We start from the raw sequence: 25101 nt of genomic DNA, 5'->3' as shown, positions 1-25101 counted from the left end.
AAACAATAATGATAAATAATAACCCTAGAGGCAACTTTTTTTTTTTTTGGCTGCTTAGGATATACTAAATGTCAGATGGAAAAATATTGATATCTCATAGAAAATGTCATGTTGCTTTAGGTTGTATAGTGGCTCATTTTTACTATCAAGGGGGGATATGCCTTCAGTTATGTTCAAAGTGTTTTGACTAACACTAAGGGATTTGTCGAGCAGAGGTTTCAAGAACAATGTAAAAATTCATAAGCATAATTATTGTAGAAAAGGCGACCTGTCACCTAATGAAGACTCCATTTATAAGTGCTCGGTTATTTTCATACTTCTGCCTGTTACAAAGGAAGAGAGACTCATTACTAAATGCAAAGGGAAATGCTAATTTTCTTCTTGCCAGCCTCTCCAAGGTAGCAACAGCCTTAGCTGGAACAGACCTCTGGAGCCTCTAGAATTAGGGGCAAGAAATCTCACAACAAAGAATTGATGGAGGGACTTCCCTGGTGGTCCAGTGGTTAAGACTCTGCTCTCCCAGTGCAGGGGGCCCAGGTTCATTCCCTTGTCAGGGAACTAGATCCTACATGCTGCAACTAAAAATCCCTCTTGCCACAGCTATGACTCAACACAGTCGTATAAATAAATAAATATATATTTTTTAAACTTTGTAAAAAAATAAAATAAAAAGAATTGATGGAGACTTCCAAACATGCAGTTGGAAGGAAATTCTACTGAAATGCATACACTGAAAGATTTCTGTTTCCTAATGTGTAAGACTTACAAGTAAAAATAAGAGTAGCAACCATTTAGTGAGGGTTTGATACATGTTGGGAAATTTGCATGTATGATTTCCTCTAACCCTTTACCAGAACACTGTGAAGCATATATCCTTAATCAAGTTTCACAAAGGAAGACTTTAAGGTTAAGTACTTGTCAAGGTCACACAGTTATTGGGTGACAGAGGCAGGAGGAAAACCCAGCCCATTTGCCCTAAAATGATATGTTCTATCTCACTACATCAAAGTCCCTACACTCATTAGGGAGAGAAAGGAAGTCCTCTGATCCCAACAGAGGGAGGGAAGTGGACATGCTATTGTAGAAACTTGCACTTCTATATATTTAAAAATTTTCCATCCATTAAAGACCTACACTATCTAATCTATTCCTCACAAAAACCCTGTGATTTGGTGGGAAGAACATTTATTTTAAAATAAGCCACATCAGTGATGTTAAGCAAGTTTCCCGAAGTCACATAGCTGACAGGCAGATTGTCTGGTCCTCTTCTGATTATTCTCCTTATCTTTTTTTTAAATCACATCTTCATCAACAATTCTTTATGTTACAAATACCTGGGCCATTTTGCTTGTCTCAGCCCATTTCATCAAAATAACAATGCAACAAGCATATCAACTTTTTCTTTCAGTTTGTCACATTCTAGATTTTACTCTGTATATTAATAGTTTTTTTAACAGTTTGAACAAAATTAAAGTTGGACTTAAAATGTTGTAGTATATAGGTGAAAGTAGCACAGTTGTGTCTGACTCTTTGCGACCCTATGGACTGTAGCCTGTCACACTCCTTTGTCCGCAGAATTCTCCAGTCAAGTGTACTGGAGTGGGCTGCCATGCCCTTCTCCAGGGGATCTTATCCACCCAGGGATCGAACCCACCTCTCCCACATTGTGGGCAGATTCTTTACCGTCTGAGCCACCAGCAAAGCCATGCCTCAAAGAGTTATTGAGGCTAAAGAAACAAAGCCAGCAGTCTAATACCCAGGAGTCTTTGCAAGATGAATGCACTGTGCTGAAGCCAACATAGACCATGCTGGCTTCATGGACAAACCCAACTGTATCTCATCCTCACATTCTCACATATAAAGCTTTAAGGAACATGAACTCATAATGAAAAATCAAAAGCATACATAGTAACAAGGTATCTTGAGAGAGAGTCACAGAAATAACAGGTAGCAAAGTCTGAGCTGCAAAGAGTTCAGATATTGGAATTATCAGACACAAAATGTAAAATCATGTATTTAATATTTTTACAGAAATAAAAGAGAAAATTAAGATAGCTTGTCTTGAAAAAGAAATTAAAAAACCATAAAAAAAGACCAAGAAAATTTGAAAAAGAATCCAACAGAGCTTCTAGAAATGCACTAATAAGTGGATTAAGAAACAGACTGAAACAGAAAGAATTAGTTATTTGTAAGAGATAGATTAAGTAATGATTTAATCTTGCCAAAGAGATTGATCTGGGAGACTGACCCAAATAAAGAATCAAAGATTGAAGCAGATACACAGGAGATCGAACATATGAAAGAAACATAAAATGTATTTACAAAACAGAAACAGACTCACAAACATAAGAGTTTATTGTTATTTGTTTATCCCCTTATTGTTACTAAAGGGGAAAGGTTGGAGGAAGGGATAAATTAGGAATTTATGAGTAACATATACACTCTACTATATATAAAATAGATAACTAACAAGGACCTACTGTATAGCACAGAGAACTCTATACTCAATATTTTGTATCTTAGTCACTTTGTTGTACAACTGAAACTAACAAAACATTGTAAATCAACTATACTTCGATGAAAAAAAATTCTTTTTTAGAAAAAGAATAGTATAAAAATGTACTAGAAAGATATGACAGAGATAATGTGAAAGAGGCAAAATTTGGAGAGATTAAGACTGAGCTTTTTGCAACTAGAGATTATCTTACTAAGTAAGTTAGAAAGAGAAAGGCAAATATCGTATGATATCACTTATATGTGGAATCTAAAATATGACACAAACGAACCTGTCTATGAAACAGAATCAAAGACATGGAGAACAGACGTGGGGAGGAGGTTAGCGGAGGAATGGAATAGGAGGTGGGGTTAGCAAATGTAAGCTTTTATACATAGAACAGATAAACAACTAGACTCTACTGTATAGCACAGAGAATTATATTTAATATCCTATGATAAATTATAATGGAAAAGAGTATTTTAAAAGGAATATGTATATACAACAATCATTTTACTGTATGGCAATAATTACCATTGTAAATCAACTACACTTCAATTAAAGAAAGACAGATTTTCTAGAATTACTGGATGAATTAATGCAAACTTTCAACCGTAAAATAAGAAGCCCAATGCCAAGTGAAGAACTTATCTTTGTTCACTATACTTGGCCAAGTTACAATGAAGGGATTTTCTACTATTCCTTTGATAAAGATTTAATCATTATGACGGAGACGTGGTATTTTCATAATATTGTATTTCTTGGGTTTCAAAAGTGGGTAATGTGAAAAACATTCTGCCCAGTTTGTTTTGTCTATCCATTAAATTCATTGTGCTTCCTTCCATGACATTACTTTGCTGTTTTTAGTAAAAACCCAGGACACACTGGAATTTAGGCTTTAGGGTAATGTTGAAATCCCCGGATCCCCTCAGTGTCTGGGGTGCACTGTTTGACACTTAGTGATTGCATAATGAAGGCTGTTGACGGACAACCAGCATGATCAGGTCAGAAACAAGAGATAAGAAAGCCTATTAAAAATGACATCTCCAAGAAAAGAACCTACCTGTTTTTCTAGACCTTGAAATAAAATTAGCTTTAGCAAAACCATCCTAATACAGGTATCCTAAAGCCCAGTCACAGGAAAGGCTCAGGTTGAAGTAAAAATAAATTTTTTTAAATTTATTTTTAATGATAACTATTTATTTTTAATGATAGCTATTCTTAGCTATCATTTACAGATCACTTACTATTTGCCATGCACTGTGCTAAGTGTGTGGGATGCCCAGGTGGAACAGTTGGTAAAGAATCCGCCTGCTAATGCAGGATAATGCAAGAGATGCAGGTTTGATTCCTGGGTCAGGAAGATCCCCTGGAGGAGGAAATGGCAACCCACTCCAGGATTCTTGCTTGAAAAATGCCAAGGACAGAGGAGCCTGGAGGGCTACATACAGTTCATCAGATTGCAAAGAATCAGACACGACTGAGTGACTAAGTATGCATGAATGGGCTAAGTGTGTAATGAGGAGAAAAAATGAATTATTTTATATCTTATTCAACGAAAGTTCTTTAGCTTATGTAACTGAAAACAAGTTCTTTATATTTCTATGAATTAATGAATCTTAAGCCTAGTGTATTCATCTATTATCATAATACGAAAAGGTATCACAAGATAAATATGAGTAAAATTAAATTTATTTCACTTTAACTTAGAAAAGTAAACTTCATGCTATTAAATTTTTTAAAAATTGATGAAAAGCTTGGGTTTGCTGAGATCATTTTAATCTGAGTGCAGTAAAAACATACATTAAATAATATGATACCCATGGAGGAATAGTCAGAAAAAGGCTTCTCAGTTTACCAATTTGGTAACCAGATACAGCACAGCCTTGATCTCAGGCCAGCGATTCTCAAAGTTTAAAGTACAGCAGATCACCAAAAACATGGTAATTAAGGTAGATTCCTGACCCAACTGGAAGGATTTTTATTTATCAGGTTTGGATCAAGGCCCACAGTTCTGTTCTTCTTGCAGGCACCTCAGGAAAATATGGGCGGGTGGTCCAGAACATTTCACACAAAATTCTGTTATAGGAGAACCACCCCTCTCTTTCCTATGAACTCCTGAGAATCCTGAATAACTCCAGTTCAACCACAAAAGTGATCCAGTTTGCAAGGGTCCAGTTTAGTCTGAATCCTTAAATAACTCTGATCTGGATCTATAATCAAAGAGACAGATCAGAGCCATAATTATTTTCAGGTATAAAGTAAACTTCTATTTATTATGACAGCATCTTTAATAATTGATTAAAAATCAGCAGGCACTTAAAGAATTTTTTTCATATGCCCATCTACCTCTTCCCTCCTCTAAAAAGAGAATGGGCTCACCTTTTGATAGTCATTATGGTAATGAGCCATTTTCCCTTCGTTTTCAACTTCAGATTCAGTTTCAAGAGAAAGAATAATTTGGGCAAAACCAATGCTTGCAACATTTTTCATTTGATCTAAAGCAAGAGTTGTCAATATGTTTATCTGATTGCATTGTAACCTATTGGACAGCAAAGCCTCTTTGAAGTAAAGCACCATGCTGAGTGGCTGAAACTAGGAGGTGGAGAGGATATGTAAACATCTTTGCTAAAAGCGATTCTGAATTTGCCCTTTCTCTGAAGCAAGCCTTTGAAGTACTCTTTAGGAAATATTTCCTTAAGATAGAGAGTATCACAAGTGATAGATCCTAAGTATTATTAAGACATAAGATTTTGTCATTTCTGTTTAATGGGTGAACCACAAACATTTACTCTCACTCATAGAGAAACTCACAGAGGACTTCCCTGGTGGCTCAGATGGTAAAGCATCTGCCTACAATGTGGGAGACCTGGGTTCAATCCCTGGGTTGGGAAGATCTCCTGGAGAAGGAAATGGCAACCCACTCCAGTATTCTTGCCTGGAAAATCCCATGGGCAGAGGAGCCTGGTAGGCTACAGCCCATGGTATTGCAAAGAGTCGGACATGATTGAGTGACTTCACTTTACTTTCTTTTCTTTTCATAGAGAACAATCATAAGGGGAAAACACATGAAATAGATTTAATTCAACATCTGTTTATCAATACAGAGTTCTCCTGTCCGCTGAACTTCCTATCACATGATGTTCACTCCAAAGAGTTACCTGTACATCCCTATTTTCTCTCCAGGACTTTTTGATGACTTTGCAAACCAGTCAACAATTCAGCACAAAGGCATGAGGAATCACGCTGGCATGTTGTGACTGAATCACACAATTACATAGGATGCGTCCCAATCTGAAAATGCCCAGACAGCAAATGACAGAGGTAAATGGAACCAAACGTCAGAGCCAGAACAGTTTGAGGGAGACTTGAAACTCAGACTCCACCGTCCAGGGGGAAGGTTTCCTGCTGTGCCATGGACTAAACGTGACAGAAGATGACAGCAAGACTTCTAGGAACACTGCTGACTGTGCTCTTCCTTGGTCTCTTTGGAATCCTGGAGGCAACAAAAATATCATGCAGAAGTGAAGAAGGTGAAGCTGTGGATTGGTAAGTAAATGAAATGTAAGGCTTGGTGCCTGCCAGTGGAAAGCCAAACTACTGGTGGTTACCTGGGTCACTGTGTGTTCTGAAGGAGATCTCTGCTCCACCTCTCCCCATAAAAGGAAAGGAAGTGAAAGTGTGTAAATGGGCCACGTATCCAGGTAGGGATAGGCTCTGAATGAGGGAGTTTTCCCTTGAGAAGGAGCTGAGCAGTGCCTTGTGGGCCTGATTCATGCTCTTAGCAGGGCAAAGCTGGTGGCCACAGAGGTGTGGGAGAGCTGACAGATTCTCTCATTTGGCAAGTTCCTTCAATTGCTTTGTGGTTTTCCTAACAGAACACTCCCAGCATCCTTTTAAGTTGACAAAGAAGAGAAGATAGATGACTTTTTCCTGATAGTGGAGCATATACTTATGTGAAGGAGAAAGAGGGCTTGATGGTACACAGCACTGTTTGGTTAACCTTGTTTGTTGGGCAGGACAGGCAGTTGTTAAGGGTGAGTGGGAGGCCACTGGTCTCCTGAAGTGTCAAAGGGGTGAAACACAGCTTTGCATTACAGTCGTGGATTCTCCAAAAGCTCTGATCACTTCCTCACTCTTTAATTAGGGTATTTAGGTTTGCCTTTATGGTTGGCATCAAGCTTTGTGTAAAGTTGAGGCTGAAGGACACAGATGCACTCAATCACTCTCTCACCAAATAGTTACTGAGCACACACCAGTCCTGTGCTAAGTTTTGAAAATATAAATATGAATAAAGTATAGTTCTTACCCTTAAGGAGCTCATAGGTGTGTGGTAAGGGTATAGATGGGGCATTAGAGAGGATGGAGCCCGAAAGACTTCTCTAGGAGACATTTGGAGAATAACTTTGAGTTGGTTAGAAAGACAAGGGAGATGTCAAGGCATCTCAGGCCAATGGAGAAGCATTGAGGAGGTCCAGAGGCAATAAACAATGGGGAGAGTCTGGAAGCAGTTGAGTAATGTTTGTGCTTCAGGAGAACATGGGGAAATGGCAAGAGGGGAGCTTAGAGAGATAAGTGACGGCCAGGTCATGAAGGGCTTTATGGGTTAAACTGCTGAATCTGAACTTGACCTTGAAAGGGAACTACTGAGGGACATCAAGTAGGGACTTGAAAAAGTCAAATTTGCATTTTAGAAAGCCCACTGGCAGTACTGTGAAGGCCAATTGGCCAGGAACCAGTGCAGAGTCATGGAGACCAGCGAGACTTCTGCAGCATAATAGGTGAGAAAAGTATCCAGACAATGTCTGGATACTCAAAGAAGTAGAAGTAAAGCAGAAGAGCAGCTGAGAAGACTTGGTAATGGATGGGCAGAGGGTAGTAGGAGAGAGAAAGATGTTAAGAAAGACTTGCAGGTTGCTAGCTTCTGTGACTGTGTGAATGTATCCCCTAAGAGTAGGGAATGAATAGATTTGTTGCACAATATCATGAACTTGGTTTCAAAAACATGGAGTTGGTCTCTGAACCATCTTTGCATTTGGGTTTATCTACACCTCAGCAAGGCTACGGTTTTTCCAGTAGTCATGTATGGATGTGAGAGTTGGACTGTGAAGAAAGCTGAGTGCTGAAGAACTGACGCTTTTGAACTGTGGTGTTGGAGAAGACTCTTGAGAGTCCCTTGGACTGCAAGAGATCTGGAGATCCAACCAGTCCATTCTAAAGGAGATCAGTCCTGGGTGTTTTTTGGAAGGAATGATGCTAAAGCTGAAACTCCAGTACTTTGGCCACCTCATGTGAAGAGTTGACTCATTGGAAAAGACTCTGATGCTGGGAGGGATTGGGGGCAGGAGGAGAAGGGGACAACAGAGGATGAGATGGCTGTATGGCATCACCGACTTGATGGACATGAGTTTGAGTGAACTCTGGGAGTTGGTGATGGACAGGGAGGCCTGGCGTGCTGCAATTCATGGAGTCACAAAGAGTCGGACACGACTGAGTGACTGAACTGAATTGAGACCTCAGCACAGAGATTTGGGCTAGAAATAGATTCAAGAATCTTCAGATTATAACTGGAGATGGTCACCCAGGAATATTGTTTATAAAAGCACTAGTCTTTAACTGGTGTGCCATGATAGTTCACAAACCTTTCATGGGTGGGCCATCAAATTGTGATCAACACAAAAATTTTATTTTTGCCACAAATGAATGGACATATTATTTAGCAGTATCTGTCAGAGAGAATGCTGAACTGAGCACACAGGGAGGCACAGTCTTGAGTCTACAACTTACTGCGAGAGTTAAAGGCCAGAGGAACATGGGGTCAGCATCAAAGAATAATTTCATGTTTCCTGCCACATGTGAGGACCTGGCCCTGAGAGGCAGAAAGCCTGGATAGGGCAGAAAAGAGCATAAATAGAAGCATAAGACTGATGAGAACCCAGTGAAAAGTGAAGATTTTCTGGGTAAAGTGAGATGCAGCTATGTGGTAATAGTGAATGCATTACAATGTTTGGTTCAGTGTGAGTATTTGAGGGTTAAATGTGTGTTCGTGCTATTAAAGGGTATTTGACTAGACAAAGTCAATTTCACCTTTCAGGTACTTTCAACAATGTCTGTAGACATTTTTGATTGGCACGACTCAGGGAATATGTACTACTGACAGGTAGAAGCCAGGGATATTATAATTCATAGGACAGCCCCCCAGAACAAAGAACAATGAGCGCCAAAATGTGAATAGAGCACACTGAGAAACCCTGGGCCAGATGATTCAAGAATGTCTGAATACCATGCAGGTCCAACCACCTCTCCATCATGTGAGACAACCAAAGGAAACATACAAACAGGAGACAATAGTAAAGAAAGCAAGGCACTTACTTAATTGGTTGGTCTTAGCCCTCAATCCTCAATGCAGAGTATGCCGATAAACTGAGCTGAAGAACATAGCTCAGGCCAGAGGCTCAAAACAGCCTCCACTGACTCTGATGCCCAAACCCAAATCTCAGATTCAGCCAGCCAGCTGCAAAGAGATGTGCATGCCAAGCCCTTCAGGCAGCAGAGACACATCTAAGACTTCTCTAGTTCAGGCCCGGGCCTTGGCATTCTTACCAACCATGGAAAGAATAGCAGAGCCATGTTCAATGTATATGGGCTTTCACCACAGGGATCTCACACACCAGGCCAGTAAATGTTTTTAGAACATGCACAGTCAGATTTGTATTTCCTTCTCTGGGAAGGAGCAACAGTAAGGGTGGAATATAAGAGGCAGAAAGCTTGAGCAAATCCCTCTCCTTAAACTTCAAGACCTTCTGTGAGATATAGGTGAAATGATATAGTTAAGTGCTTGACAGTGGCTACCATCAAGAAAATAGTCCAGCCCTCAGAATGGGAGAAAATAACTGCAAACAAAGCAACTGACAAGGAAATTAATCTCCAAAATACATAAGCAGCTCATACACCTCAATATCAGAAAAACAAATAACCCAATCAAAAAAATGGGCAAAATACTTGGACATTTCTCCAAATAAGACATAAACATATGAAAAAGATGCTCAACATCACTCATTATTAGAGAAGTGAAAATCAAAACTACTATGAGATATCACCCTACCCTAATCAGAATGGCCATCAAAAAATCTACAAACAACAAATGCTGAAAAGGCTATGGAAAAAAAGGGAACCCTCCTGCACTATTGGTGGGAATGTAAACTGATACAGCCATTATGGAGAACAGTATGGAGAGTCCTTAAAAAGCTAGGAATAAATCTAGGAATAAATCTACCATATGATCCCACAGTCCCACTACTGGGCATATACCCTGAGAAAACCACAATTCAAAAAGACACATTTACCCCAATGTTCATTGCAGCACTATTTACAACAGCCAGGACATGGAAGCAATAGATGTCCATTGACAGATAAATGGATAAAGAAGATGTGGTACGTATATGCAATGGAATATTTCTCAATCATAAAAAGGAACAAACTTGAGTCATTTGTAGTGAGGTGGATGAACCTACAGCCTGTTATGCAGAGTGAAGTAAGTCAAAAAAAGAAAAATGTATCAAGGCACATATGTGGAATCTAGGAAAATGGTACTGAGGAACGTATTTGCAGGGAAGGAATGGAGACACAGACATAGAGAACAGACTTGTGCACACACCAGGGGAAGGAGAGGGTGGGATGAATTGAGAAAGTAGCACTGACATATATACACCACCAGTGTAAAATAGATAGCTACTGGGAAACACTATATAACACAGGGAGCCCAGCCTGGCACTCTGTAATGACCTAGAGGGATGAGATAGCAGAAGGGGAGGGGAGCTCAAGAGGAAGGTGTGATGAATGTATGTGTGTGTACACACACACTCATGCCTGATTCACATTGTTGTATGGCAGAAATCAATGCAACATTGTAAAGCAATTTTCCTCCAAATAAATAAATAATTTTTTAAAAAATGTAACACTCAGTAAATGTTAGTAATTCATAATTATTTCCTTTGTTAGGTTTACCTTTTATAAGTTGCCCAAAAAACAAAACGAGGAAAGCAGAGAGACTGGGTTAGAGTACCTGTACCTAGACTCTACAACCAGAAGCTGGAGTAGGAGTAAGCAACTGATGAATGCCACCAAGAGTGTTTTGGGAAGGACATTACAACAACTGTATGAAGCATCTGCCTCTGAGGTATGTTATAGTTAATCATTCATTTGAATCACATAAAATGCATTATACAGACTCCAAAGCTTCCAAAAAGTTATAACTGCTCACCCCCCAATCCTAGCAGCTGGAAGTAAGTTAGCTCAGAATCTGAATCAACCCAACCAAGACCTTAGGGGATATGTCAACAGACTCTACAGCAATGCCAAATTGTTGATACATTTAGCATTATGTCCAATGGCATCACTGAACTAATTACATATTGAAATCTTCTGGCTGCCAAACTCTGCCAATTTTCTCAGTACTGGCTATCTTAGCCCTTTAAAGGGAACTAGAGAGAAGAGCACTTTTCCTATTACAATGCAATATAGATCTATGGTCAATATGCCATGAGTTATGGGTTGTTCATGCCATAGCATGATGAGTTTGATGGGAAAAGTAAAGGGTTCCACTTGGTCTTCCTTTTAATTAATCATCTTCAAAATAGTAGGTTAAGAGCTAGGACTGGGTTAGAGTATCTGTACCTAGGTTACTAGGTTAAGAACTAGTTCAAGGCCCTGGAACTAACTTGCCTATATGGAGATTAAATCTGCTATCTGGACTTCATCGGGCTTTCCCGATGGCTCAGTGGTAAAGAATCAGCCTGCGAATGCAGGAGATGCAGATGTGGGTTTGAACCCTGGATTGGGAAGATCCCCTGGAGGAGGAAATGGCAACCCACTCCAGTATGCTTGCCTGAAAAATTCCATGGACAGAGGAGTCTGGCAGGCTACAGTCCAAAGTGTCACAAAGAGTAAGACATGACTGAGTGACTGAGCACATACACTGGACTTCATCAGGCAATGAACTAACCAGCCAAAGAGACACGGGTAAATAGGCCTAGTGCCTCAGTGTGCGCAGTCTCCCAACATCCAGGCAACATCTGCTATTCAGTGACAAGATACTGTTTTTCAACCAGAGATGACAAGTAAATCAAACAATAATTAATATCCAGTTACACTCATCTATGGGCTTTCCTTGGGGCTCAGCTGGTTAAGAATCCACCGGCAATCCAGGAGACCTGGGTTCGATCCCTGGTTTGGGAAAGTCCCCTGGAAAAGGGAAAGGCTACCCACTCCAGTATTCTGGCCTAGAGAATTTCATGGACTTTAGAGCTCATGGGGTCAAAAAGAGTCAGACATGGCTGAGCAACTTTCACTTCACTTCACTTCATTTTCATCTATGCATTTCCTAACAATTTGTTGAGAAGTAAAAATGTAAAATAACTCAACACTTAACAATGTGCTGGGCCTTTACATATGTCAACTAATTTAATTCCCACAAGAATTCTGAGTTAGACCATAGCACTACTGAAAGTGTTAGTCACATAGTCATGTCCAGCTCTTTGCGAACCCATGGACTGTAGCCCACCAGGCTCTTCTGTCCATGGGATTATCCAGGCAAGCATACAAGAGTGGGTTGCCATTCCCTTCACAAGGGGATCTTCCCGACCCAGGGATCAAACCTGAGTCTCCTGCACTGCAGGCAGATTCTTTACCATCTGAGACACCGTAGTGCACAGGTCTATTTGAACATTTACTTGAAATGTGTGGAGAGCTGTCTCTGTGTGTGCAAATATTTCACTGTATTCACCTGTCATTAACACCAGCCTTCAGAGCCAAGTTACCAAGTCAAAACTTATTTGTAAACTATTTGAATACATGTGATGTTCCAAACACTGTCCTAGAGGCTTTTAGAAATTCTTCAGTCTCAGCAACAAGCCTGTTTTGAATTAATAAATTATTACGTAAAATCAAAACTACCTGTAGCTGCTTCTGCTTTCCAAGGTTGGCAATGGGAAAACCTGGAGTATAACCCATCAATGAAAAAATAAACACATTCTTCCCCTCCCCACTTCACACTGCCCAAGAAGAGAAAGGAAAGAGTAACACTGCAAAGCCTCTGTCATTTATCTTGGTTGGGGAGGGTGGGTCTTAGTTTGACAAACTATAATAATGATCTTTGGAAGTGCAAAAGTAGTCCCAGAGCCTAGGAGGGCAGGAGAGCTAAACTGCTCTGCAAAAAAAAGAAAAAAAATGTAGATGGAAGCTAGGAATTTAAAAGTAGATAAAACATGGAGGGAGACTGAGGCAGGTCAGCTTGGTAATGTAAAAACCATTCAGTGTTTCATAGCTTCAGTAAACCCTGCTCACACACAATGCCATGAGTGGTGGATTCTGGAAGAAAATGACAGTAGAGGGGCTGATTGCCATGTTTGATTGGCTAGAGCCAAAAAAAGAATAACAACAATAGGGGGTGATATTCAGGTAAAACTGAATGTTCTTTGGAAGTTGAACATACGTGCCAGAAGTGACCATGAAGATACAACTTTCCCGTCTTCTGACCCAGAATTGAACTTCTAACAGAAAGCAGAAAGCAAGATCAGACTAACTGGTTTTAAATCTCAAATGTCAAGTTAAGATAATATCTGGGGTTATGTTGGGAAATACTTTCCTTCTTCTACTGTTGTGTCAATAAATGAGAACCTTCCATATACCTTGACAATAACACTTAGACCATATCACAGTTGCCTATATTTGCCTGACTACATTCCCAGCTAGACTGGGGACCGTAACCTTCTTGTTCAACATCCAGTAGTCCAATAAGTCAAATCCAACTAGGAGTTAAAGAAATAAAGATGTCCAAAGGCACAGGCCTCTTTCTGCCTATTCCTTTTTTGTTATTTTTGTTTTATATTGGAGCACAGTTGATTAGCAATGTTGCTTTGGTTTTAGGTGCACGGTAAAGTGACTCAGTTATATATACACATGTATCTATTCTTTTCCATACTATTTTCCCATTTAGTTTATTACAGAATACTGAGCAGAATTCCCTGTGCTAAACAGCAGGTCTTTGTTGGTTATCTATTTTAAATATAGCAGTGGGTACATGTCAATCCCAAACTCCTAATCTATCCCTCCTCCCCACCTTTCCCCCCCACCATGGTACCATAAATTTATTCTTGAAGTCTGTGAGTCTGTTTTGTAAAAAACCTCATTTGCATCATTTTTTTTAAGATTCTGCATATAAATGATATCATATGATATTTGTCTTTCTGTCTGATTTACTTCACTTAGTATGATAATCTCCAGGCCCTATTGTTAGTTCATGATTTTTCCCCTTTGTAAAAGGGCCTCTCTTCACTAGAGTTACATCCCATTTAATCTTAGCTGATTGTTACACTCCTAGTTAGAATGATAAACTTCGTCTATTAGGAGAATTGTGTTCCTCACTGAATCTTCCCAGAGGCCCTCCACATTGTACCCTAAAGGCGCACAATGGCCTTGTTAGCACATTCAACACAGGCTCATAGAACAATTGTGAGAGCTCTCCAGTGGAGAACGCGAATACCAACCGTAGCTGTGGTCAATTACGGAAAATGCAGGTAAGAAAACAATTGATTTCCCCGAATATTCCTAAACATAGTAGCCAAAAATGCTATACAGACTACCTTATGCCTTTAAAAAAAAAAAAAAGGTTTTAGATGAAATCAAATAATGAAGCAACTGTAGGAAATTCTTATTTTTTTCTCAGAGAAAAACAAAGACCTTTTTTACAGAGATGGGCTGTCCTTTCCTGCTTTTAATTATTAATATATTGCTGAGACTTTGTACTATTGACAGTATTGGCTTCATTAAGAGTCACTGCATCATGATACAGTTGAAATGGAATGACACTGAACAAATACAAGCAAGTTTCCAAAACATGACAAAAAGACACTATCAAAGTAATAGCTTCATTTTGACTCAGAGATTTGGCAAACTGTTTGGAGAATTTACTAGCATTTTGCCTTACCAGAGGAAATCCAATATCACACATTCAATTACACCACTTTTTTTTAAGCAGGGAAATGTCAAGTTGGAAAGGTGAAGTGACACAGGGAAATAGATTGAAGAAAAAATCCTCCACTAACAAAGAGGTAGTAGAAGCAGAGAATGAGGAATTCTGATTAAACAGGAAGCTATGACCAAGTGGTAAAGCACAAAATAGGCAGAGGAAATCAAACCCTGACAGCCATTTCTGCGCTGTGCCTATAATATCAATGGAAAAAGCCCAGATGTACTCCTTGGCTGATTGTTCCTACTTCATTTCCTGAACAAATATTTAAGGACTCCTCTATTATACACTAGTTGCTTCATCAGAAACATGAGTCCAAAACAACTGGGAGAAACAGGAATATTGCCCTCACACACACATCACAGAGCACAGGGCTGTCACACACGTTGCGAAGTTGAGGATGGACTTCTTGTCTCCTGCCTCGCATGTCACAGAATTCAAACTGATGGGAAATCTGCCCATTAGGGGAATGGATGATTTCTCATGTGTATTAATGAAAGTTCTGTATCGTAGGCTGGGTAGCTGGTAGAAATGTTGTGAGCAAAAAATGTTTATGAGTGAAGGACTTATGCCATTATAACCTTAAAATATTCCTGCAGAGTAACAGCACAGCCTATCTAATATACAATGATGGAGTCCCTAAATCCATGAATTACAGCAGAAAGTATGGACACACCAAAGGTATGACAAAGGCTCTTATTTCTCTTTCCTACTGGAAGTCAGCATTTTCTTAAAACAACCTATCTTTGGTAGGTTTATATTCCACACTAAAAAGATAGCTTTTCTTTTTAATGGTCTGAGTTATCAAGATGAGTGATTCCTGTATCACAGTTTATAATGATGTAATTTGACTTTGAAATATCCTTCACACAAATACCATTTTATTTCTCAGCATTTTTAAAATATACTTTAAAGCAGAAATACAAGCATTTGACTACTGGAAATACTAGCCAGACTGTGTGTGTGTGTGTGTACACACATTTTAGTCAAACTTATAGAAGTATAATTTACATAGAGTAAAATTCACCCTTCTTAGTCCCATTTAAAAGACAGTAAACATTTTTGAAAAAGTATTTAAAAATAATTTTCATATTATAGTAAGTTTGTTAATAATTATATATTATAATGATTTTTATTATAGGGATTTTTTTATATTTTTCTATTTGTAAACTATGTATATAAGTATGTGTGTTGTTGAAGAAGTCAAAATGATAGAAAACAAAAAATCTGTAATCCTAATATTCATTAGCTAATTACACCTAATCTTGTTGTTTAGTCACTAAGTCATGTTTAACTCTTTTGTGACTCTATGGACTGTATCCTACCAGGCTCCTGGAAAATGGGATTTTCCAGGCAAGAATACTGGAGTGGGTTGCCATTTTCTCCTCCAGGTGATCTTCCTGACCCAACGATCAAACCTGCTTCTCCTGCATTGCAGGCAGATTCTTTACCTCTGAGCCACCTGGGAAGCCCCAGTTGCATCTAATATTTTTTTACTTTTTCTATAATATATATTTTGAAACATTTTTATAAAACTTTTTTAGTGATTACTTCAAACTTTTTTCAACTTAATATACCATGAATAACTTCCCGTGGCAATAAGTGTTTTTCAGAAGGTTCCCAAAGCAAATACCTTCAGGGTCAGGAAAATGATGTCAGCAAGCTAACGGGGCTGAATCAGCAGGTAACTAGAGAACTGGAGAGTATACACATGGTCTAAAGAAGCAGTTACCACTCAGCTTGCCTTATGGGAATGTAACTTTTTCCAGAGAAAATGAGGAGTTTGTGGAAAATCCCAGTTTTTAAGTGCTGGCAATGAATTCGAAGTTTTAAAAATAATCTGCAAGCATAATAACATGTATCTGCAGGTTAGACTTGGCCTGTGGGCTGCCAGTTTGCAACCTCTAATTAAGAATTTAATTTGTAATGGCTGTCAAATGCCATGAGCAACTTAGCTTTGGATTTAGCTAAGTTGCCCTCCTGATGGTCCTATTTGCCACATTCTGCAAACTCTTCTTTACCAAGCTCCCACCACCATTGTCACTCCACTCTGTTAGTTGATACAAGGGCTCAGAAAGAAGATTGGAAATGGAGTGGAACCTGATGTCATATGGGAGAGTTCCCTGCCAACAGGTGCTCCAACATCCTGTGGCACTTGTTCCAGGAAGTTAGGATTTCAGACGAACAGCATACTCATCTGGGCAGAAGAGAGACCCTGAGGTCATCCAGCTCTGTGAGGCAGCTGAACTTTGAACATTTTCCATCTCGACGCAGGTATTGATTCCACAGTCACTGAGACAGCAACAGTGTGCTTTCTTAAAGTATGTTCTTTGAAAAAGAAATAACTGGCAGGCATTTGGTTGCTACTCTAACACTAAGGCAAGTATGACTTTTATGTCTGCATGGTCATGTGCAAACCAGAAAGCCAAGTTAGCATACCCAAATTATCCTGATATATTTACAAACACAGAAATAGTCATAGGTGCCTGTTGGACAGGGTTCTTTGTGCCATGTCACAAGATGTTGAAAATCTTTCAGTTTTCTTCCTTTCTGGCTTTCATACTGTCTGCTCCAGAGATTTTACAGAGGAGCCTGGTAGGCTGCAGTCCATGGGGTCATGAAGAGTGGAACACGACTGAGCGACTTCACTTTCACTTTTCACTTTCATGCATTGGAGAAGGAAATGGCAACCCACTCCAGTGTTCTTGCCTGGAGAATCCAAGGGATGGGGGAGCCTGGTGGGCTGCTGTCTATGGGGTCACACAGAGTTGGACACTACTGAAGCTATTTAGCAGCAGCAGCAGCAGCAGCAGGATGCTTTAGGACATGGCTTCCTTCATCCCCACCCCCACCCCTTTTCTGCTTCCTTTTTTTCAAACTTGTGAAATTGGGTGACTTCTGCACATAAATGAGCATCAGTTTCTCACAACAAATTACTGCAAATACATTTTTTCATTTGATATTTTCTCTTTCAACTATGTTTTTCAGCTGGGTTTTGAAAATAGCTTAGCTGCTTAGCAGTAAAAACATTATCTGAAGCTTGCCAGGTGACTATATAGTCTATCGAGGTCAAACTCCGATTTAGCAAATTTGCATTCTGCCAAAACAAATTTTCCTTGTAGTTTCAACATGAAATGCCTCTTAACTCTTCACAGGGTGTCTGCGCTAGCTCCCTCTTGTGTTGGGTTACCATCAGTAATGGGGCAATGTAATGTGTACCTGAACTGGTTTTTAAATCTTTGAAAAAGAACATGATCTTTGTCATTATTAGCCTAAGGAAACATTAGCCTGAAGTTTAAAAGGCTTAAATGTTGTAGCTTTGAACTCTGTTTTTAAAGGAGGCTTGTTTTTCTAATTTATCTGTATTAACTGTATCTTTGGTAGGTGTACTTCTGTGGAACAGAGTCCAGGGGTTCTGGTTGATTCATTCCATTCCCCATTTTCCTCCAGTTCCTGAAGAAGGCTATGATTATCCACCCACAGGGAGACGAAATGGACAAGCTGGCATGTGCATAACTTTCAAGTACAACCAGTATGAAGCAATAGGTAACATTAGAGTGTTTTTAAAAAGACATAATATTTAAGAAGGGATTTGGAAATTATGAATAAATGTATCACTTCATTTGCTTCTCTATTCATAAACCCTGATACCTAGATTCCAATATTGGTTTTGCCATGATGAGATCTTGGGCAGGCTCACTTACTGAACCTTTGTTTCCTGATCCAAGGAAGTCTTTGAACTTGATCAGAAGTGGTAGTTTCAAATGTCTAAAGGGGCCAGGCAGGTGACAAAACTGGGTGACACCAGTGAACATCGCATGGGCAGTGGGGAATTTGACAAAGTGGGGTGTTGACTCTCCACTAGCTTTCCTCGAAAGCTGCCACTCCATTATGTTGTGGCTCCATGAGAATGAAGACCTACATCTCCATATTTTTCAGAGGAAGCAGAAATCTAGGGGAAGATGTAAAGTAGAAAAGAGAGAGAGAAAGAGAAATTGAGAGAGAAAGAGATCTTCTGATTTTCTAATATGATCTCCACCTTATTTTTTAAATTGTGCAGACCTCATGTTGCTTACAGGCCAACAACATGATACTTCTGAGCCTAAACCAGATGACTTTCCCTTAAGATCTGAAGCTCAAGTGGCCAAAAATACTTGGACTTGAAAAATGCAAAGTACAAATGAGGAGGAGAAGTAGTGATGGTATTTTATCAATCATTTTTACTGAGGGAGCTGCTAAATAGTAAAGAGTGATTTGTTCTAATACAGGAGGTTTCAAATATGATTTTTTTAATCAAATTTCCATCTGACGGAAAGGATCACTGAGCCTCTTACCCAAATTAAGCCCTAGTCTAGCTAGCTGAGCTCCTGCAAAGATTATAGAGCTTAATAGCATAGAGACTGGGTGTTCATGGTGATGAATTGGTCATTCTTGAAGCTGGATGATCAGTATATGGGCGTTTTCTACTTTTGTATGGTTACACATAGGATAAAAAACACATGGTCTCCAAGGCCAGCCTGCCTGGGCTTGACTATCAACTCCTTCAGTTACAAGTTTTATACCTTTGGGCATAAATTCTCCATTAATTTATCTATAAAATGAGGACTGTGATAAAATAACTTACCCAATAATAAGGTAATATTCTTATGATTAATTTAGTAAAGCCATGTAATAAAAAGTAGGGAGTGCTCAATAGGTGTCAACTATTTTAATTAAAAGTTTGAAGGCTTAAAGAAGGAAATACTTTCATTTTTGTTTTTTTGTTCTGTTCAGTTTTTTAATTCACAACAAGATCTAAAATACCAACAAGCATTTCCATTTGTGTCTTAAATCTCAACTTTTCTTTACTGTTTGGTTCAGACTCTCAGCTCTTGGTCTACAACCCGAATATTTACCGCTGCTCCATCCCTGCAGCCTTTCGCATGGAGCTCATCCACATGCCCCAGCTGTGTGCTGGATCCAGCTCCTCAGAGATCCCAGGCCGGCACCTGGCCACACTTCAGTCAGCCCAGGGACAAAAATTTCTCCATTTTGCCAAGTCTGATTCTTTTCTTGACGGTAAGAAAGACCATCATCAAAATGATATGTTATAACAGTGCTGTTGGACTCATTTTGGATTGCAAAGAGCAAATATACTGATTACTTAGGGGTGTAGAAATAGAAAAGGAGGAAAGACAAAAAAAGGAAAGGGAAAGGGGACATCAACGACCAATTCAAACAATAGCCACTTGAATAGAAGGACTGCTGATCCATCCAAAAAAAAAGTAACTCACAACCATCTAGCTAGAGGCCAGTAAAAACTCAGTCTCCAGCCTCAGTTGGGCACAGAATCAAGCTTTCTTCCTTTTCTTTCACTCCCTAAGCAATTATTTTAAGCCTTCCTTACCCTCAAGTCCTTTACTTTTCCCTGTCTCTTCACTCGTCTTCAGTTTTTCCTTCACAGAGCGAATAGAGGGAGAAACCACTTCAAGCGCACACTCCACCCTCAACAATCATTTCTGCTTTCATTCCTTTTCACCAGATTCCTCCCTTTCCAACAGAAGCAGTGCCCCCCTGTGCCCTAGAAACCATCCTGGCTCAGAATACATGGATTCTTACACTCAATCTCTTCTCCCTCTTGTACTTTAGCCTATCTACTCTACGAGCCCCAAACATTCCTAAAAAAAAAAAATCCTCCCTCAATTCTAGATTCCCTATATCTCTGTTTTTTTCTTTTCTTCTAAATTTATTTTGAGAAAATTCTTCAGGGTCTTTACTTGCTCACTGCTCCTTGACTACAGTCTTGCTTCTCTGTATTCTATCCCCAGTCACCCATGACAGCCCTAATTGACCTCAGTCTTCCTTCCTTGCTTCCTTCCTTTAATAGTGAATAAATTTTATTGAATGCCTACTACTTGTCAAGCCCTGTGGTAGGCATGAGAGATCCCCAAAGTAATAGGACAGAAATAGCTTCTGCAGAATTTGGCACAGTTGGAACAGTTTCCTTTCTGAAACTTTCCCCTCCCTGAGTCCTGGCAGTGTACAGTCTTTTGGTCTTCCTCCTGCTTTTAAGTCTCTTCTGCCATGTCCTCTTCCTCTGCATACTCCTTATGTGACTAGGTTGCCCTATGGTCTTCTACTCATCCTTATCTCATCTACAATGCATTTGAGGCAATTCCAGCTAGCCCTTGAGAGATTCCCAAATCTAGATCTTCATCCAAGGCCTGTGTTCTGACAGATGTATTCAACAGTGAGTGGCAGAGCCACATAAAATTCAATATGTCAAACTCATCTCATCATTATCCCTCACATATCTTACCCCTTTTCTCATATTCTGCATACTCACCTGGAAACTCTCAATCCTTCTGTTTTCTCACTGCCCCCCCCCCCATATCAAATCATCAAATACAATCAGTTCCAGGTCCTTGCTGCTGCTGCTACTGCTAAGTTGCTTCAGTCGTGTCTGACTCTGTGCGACCCCATAGACAGCAGCCCACCAGGCTCTGTCATCCCTGGGATTCTCCAGGCAAGAACATTGGAGTGGGCTGACATCTCCTTCTACATTGCGTGAAAGTGAAAAGTGAAAAGTGAAAGTGAAGTCGCTCAGTCGCGGCCGACTCATAGCGACCCCATGGACTGCAGCCTACCAGGCTCCTCCATCCATGGGATTTTCTAGGCAAGAGTACTGGAGTGGCTTGCCATTGCCTTCTCCATCCAGGTCCTTAATAACTCTCAATTTATTTCTTTGTCATGGCCATAGTCTACACTTGTGCTTGTTATCACAGTTATTATGAAAACCTCATGTTTTTCCTCTCTCCAATCTAATGTAGTCTTCTCAATTCATCCTGCACATTGTTTATTTATGATCATAAATCAGTTTCTATCAATTCCCCCAATCAGTTCAGTTCAGTTGCTCAGTCGTGTCCAACTATTTGGGACTCCATGAACTGCAGCACACCAGGCCTCCCTGTCCATCATCAACTCCCGGAGTTCGCCCACACCCATGTCCATTGTGTCGGTGATGCCATCCAACCATCTCATCCTCTGTTGTCCCCTTCTCCTCCTGCCCTCACTCTTTCCCAGCATCAGGGACTTCTCCAATGAGTCAGCTCTTTGCATCAGGTGGCCAAAGTATTGGAGCTTCAGCTTCAACATCAGTCCCTCCAATGAACATGCAGGACTGATCTCCTTTAGGATGGACTGGTTGGATCTCCTTGCAGTCCAAGGGACTCTCAAGAGTCTTCTCCAACACCACAGTTCAAAAGCATCAATTCTTCTGTGCTCAGCTTTCTTCACAGTCCAACTCTCACATCCATACATGACTACTGGAAAAATCATAGCCTTGACTAGACAGAACTTTGTTGACAAAGTAATGTCTCTGCTTTTTAATATGCTGTCTAGGTTGGTCATAACTTTCCTTCCAAGGAGCAAGCGTCTTTTAATTTCATGGCTGCAATCACCATCTCCAGTGATTTTGGAGCCCATAAAAATAAAGTCAGCTACTGTTTCCACTGTTTCCCCATCTATTTGCCATGAAGTGATGGGACCAGATGCCATGATCTTCGTTTTCTGAATGTTGAGCTTTAAACCAACTTTTTCACTTTCTTCTTTCACTTTCATCAAGAGGCTTTTTAGTTCTTCTTCACTTTCTGTCATAAAGGTGGTGTCATCTGCATATTTGAGGTTATTGATATTTCTCCCGGCAATCTTGATTCCAGCTTGTGCTTCTTCCAGCCCAGCGTTTCTCATGATGTACTCTGCATATAAGTTAAATAAGCAGGGTGACAATATACAGCCTTGACGTACTTCTTTTCCTGTTTGGAACCAGTCTGTTGTTCCATGTCCAGTTCTAACTGTTGCTTCCTAACCTGTATACAGGTTTCTCAAGAGGCAGGTCAGGTGATCTGGTATTCCCATCTCTTTCAGAATTTTCCACAGTTTATTGTGACCCCCCACTAACACTCTTTAAAAAATTCTCTGTTGAGGACTTCCCTGGTGGTACAGTGGATAAGAATCTGCCTGCCAATGCAAGGGACACGGGTTCAGTCAGTCCCGGGCCTAGGAAGATTCTACCTGCCTCAGAGCAACTAAGCCCCTGCACCACAACTACTGAGCCCTCACTCTACAGGCCATGAGCCACAACTACTGAAGCCTGCATGCCCACGAGCCAGCAAGCAGTGACTACTGAGCCATGTGCTGCAACTACTGAAGCCCATGAGCCTAGAGCCTGTGCTCCACAACAAAAGGCACTGCAGTGAGAAGCCCCGTGCACTGCAGCTAGAGAGTAACCCCTGTTCTCCACAGTTAGAGAAAGCCCCACGCAGCAATGAAGATCCAGAGCAACAAAAATAAAATTAACTAATTTAGAATGAATAAATAAAATACAGTATTAAAAAGTTTCACATTGATTTCAGGAAAATTCATATACTCTGGCATGGTTTGTAAAGATTTCTAGATGCTGGCCTCTGATTACTTCTCTAGCCTTAGTCTTTCCAAAGGTCTTTTCAGGACAAAAACATATACTGCTCCCTTGTTTGTGCAGAACAGAAGACATTTTCAGCTCCAATATCATCCTAGTAATAAAGATAATTACTTTTATTTTCACATCACTTTAGCATTTACAAAATGTTCTCCCATCCACTCTTTCAGTCATGCTGTTTTTATTACGCTTGTGACATCCACATATCAGGCATGAGTGATGATTCTCTTCCTGAGGATATTTTTAGGATTTATCTAAGAATAAATATTAACCTCACTATTTTTCTCTTTATAAACTCTAGACATCTTTGCAGCCTGGATGGCTCAACAGTTGAAGACACACTTGCTAACAGAAACCTGGCAGCGGAAGAGACAAGAGCTTCCTTCAAACTGCTCCCTTCCTCACCATGTCTACAATATCAAAGCAATTAAGATATCTAGACACTCTTATTTCAGCTCTTATCAGGATCATGCCAAATGGTGTATTTCCCGCAAGGGCACCAAAAATCGCTGGACATGTATTGGAGACCTAAATCGAAGTCCATACCAAGCTTCCAGAAGTGGTGGATTCATCTGTACCCAGAATCAGCACATTTACCAGGCATTTCAAGGACTAGTTTTATATTATGAGAACTGTAACTAAACTTGGTGAAAGGACGTATGTGTTATCATTTTCACCACTGATAAGGGGTCTTCTTCTACTAGTTTCATTCTTTATATATCAAAAGCCTGTGAATTTACTTATTGTCCACCATCATCTTAGTCACTCGGTCATGTCCAGCTCTTTGAGACCCCATGGACTGTAGCCCACCAGGCTCATCTGTCCATGGGATTTTTCAGGCAAGAATACTGGAATGGGTTGCCATTTTCTTCTCCGGTACTTATGGTCCACATATCATCAAATAAAATGTTTTTCTCCCATGGCTACCATGTTATCTTCCAAATAGTGGCAATTTATCTACTTTCACTTATATGCCATAAACATGCATATATATATATATATATATACACACACACACACACACACATATATAATTAATAAAATATGTGTTTATTTTATATATATTTAAATACATATATAAAATGAAAGGAGTGAAAGGAAAAAGTTTTGTTCCAGATTAGTCAGCTCTCAATTGTCCATGGAGTGACTGGCCATCTCTGAGAGTAATTTCATCTTCACAAAGAATTCCCTGACTCTCCTCCTCACCCCTTTTTGAAGAAGAGACATTTCTATCTCTCTGTACATCAAACTACTTAGTCATTTTCCTCCTAAAGTTCTTTTCAGTGGTTTAGGGTTAAGTCTAATTGGTCATTCTTGAACTAGTATGTGTTAGTTGCTCAGTCATGTCAACTTTTTGTGACCCCTTCCAGTCTCCTCAGTCCATGGAATTCTCCAGGCAAGAATACCAGAGTAGGTTGTCATTCTCTTCTCTAGGGGATCTTCCCAACCCAGGGATTGAACCCAGGTCTCCTGCATTACAGGCAGATTCTATACCATCTGAGCCACCAGGGAAGCCCATTAATTGTATGATCTTGGGCCATTCTGTTGAGCTCTCTAAGCCTTGGTTTTCTTCTCTATGAAATGGAGATAATATTTAGGTATGCTCAAGTACCTAGCACAGAGCCTGGAGCAGCTAACACTTAAAAATACAGGTGGAATTTGAATGTGAATCACCCTGCAGTGAGAAAAGACAAAAGGAAGTTTAGAAATGATCACTAAAAAAAAAATGATTACTATTTTTCAAAAAGAAAAAATTGTCAGATTAAGAGGAAGAAATAAAACAACCCATCAACTTGGGGGAAATAAAGAAGTGGAACATAAACTAGAATTAAATCTAGTAATCTTAATTCCAGTGTGTTTCATTTTCTGGAATTCTTATTACTAAATATAACTGTTATATAAATGAATAATAAATAATATATTTGTATTAGGTATTCACTGTTTAATATTTGGAACATGGTTCCTAATTTCAAGAAGCTTACAATCTAACAAAAGTAATCATAAGAATAACTAAAGCTAGCATTTATTTCAGAGAAGGCGATGGCATCCCACTCCAGTACTCTTGCCTGGAAAATCCCATGGACGGAGAAGCCTGGTGGGCTGCAGTCCATGGGGTCGCTG

The 25101-nt window shown here is 39.7% G+C and overlaps 2 protein-coding genes across 3 annotated transcripts in view; one reads left to right on the top strand and one right to left on the bottom strand.

The window, feature by feature from the left end:
• LOC113889694 (uricase) overlaps positions 1-5089 on the bottom strand; it is a 35883-nt gene extending 30794 nt beyond the window's left edge. Inside the window, exon 1 of the mRNA XM_027536712.1 lies at positions 4877-5089. Within this exon, the coding sequence (XP_027392513.1) occupies positions 4877-5074 (198 nt within the window). The 5' untranslated portion in view covers positions 5075-5089. The remainder of the gene's footprint in view (positions 1-4876) is intronic.
• Positions 5090-5139: 50 nt separating this feature from the next.
• DNASE2B (deoxyribonuclease 2 beta) lies at positions 5140-23909 on the top strand. 2 transcript variants are annotated; one of them, XM_027536715.1, is made up of 7 exons: positions 5140-5334; positions 5681-6043; positions 10496-10673; positions 15122-15203; positions 17973-18068; positions 19383-19580; positions 23282-23909. In XM_027536715.1, exons 2-7 carry the CDS (start codon positions 5931-5933, stop codon positions 23620-23622), a joined length of 1008 nt encoding a protein of 335 aa, XP_027392516.1. In that variant the 5' UTR covers positions 5140-5334; positions 5681-5930; the 3' UTR covers positions 23623-23909. The 2 variants fall into 2 exon arrangements, with proteins under 2 accessions (XP_027392516.1, XP_027392514.1); XM_027536713.1 differs by having other exon boundaries at positions 17907-18068.
• Positions 23910-25101: the final 1192 nt, after the last annotated feature.

Source organism: Bos indicus x Bos taurus, chromosome 3 (genome assembly GCF_003369695.1).
Source record: "Bos indicus x Bos taurus breed Angus x Brahman F1 hybrid chromosome 3, Bos_hybrid_MaternalHap_v2.0, whole genome shotgun sequence".
NCBI classification, from domain to species: Eukaryota; Metazoa; Chordata; class Mammalia; order Artiodactyla; family Bovidae; genus Bos; species Bos indicus x Bos taurus.
The sequence above is the reverse complement of the archived record's forward strand: the minus strand, read 5'-3'. Positions and strand labels throughout refer to the sequence as shown.

Coding starts and splice junctions, on each gene's coding strand:
- DNASE2B (XM_027536713.1), top strand. CDS start 5,931: ATGACAGCAAGACTTCTAGGAACACTGCTGACTGTGCTCTTCCTTGGT. Junction 6,044..10,495: donor GAAGGTGAAGCTGTGGATTG/GTAAGTAAATGA, acceptor TTCCTTTGTTAG/GTTTACCTTTTATAAGTTGC. Junction 18,069..19,382: donor CAACCAGTATGAAGCAATAG/GTAACATTAGAG, acceptor TGTTTGGTTCAG/ACTCTCAGCTCTTGGTCTAC.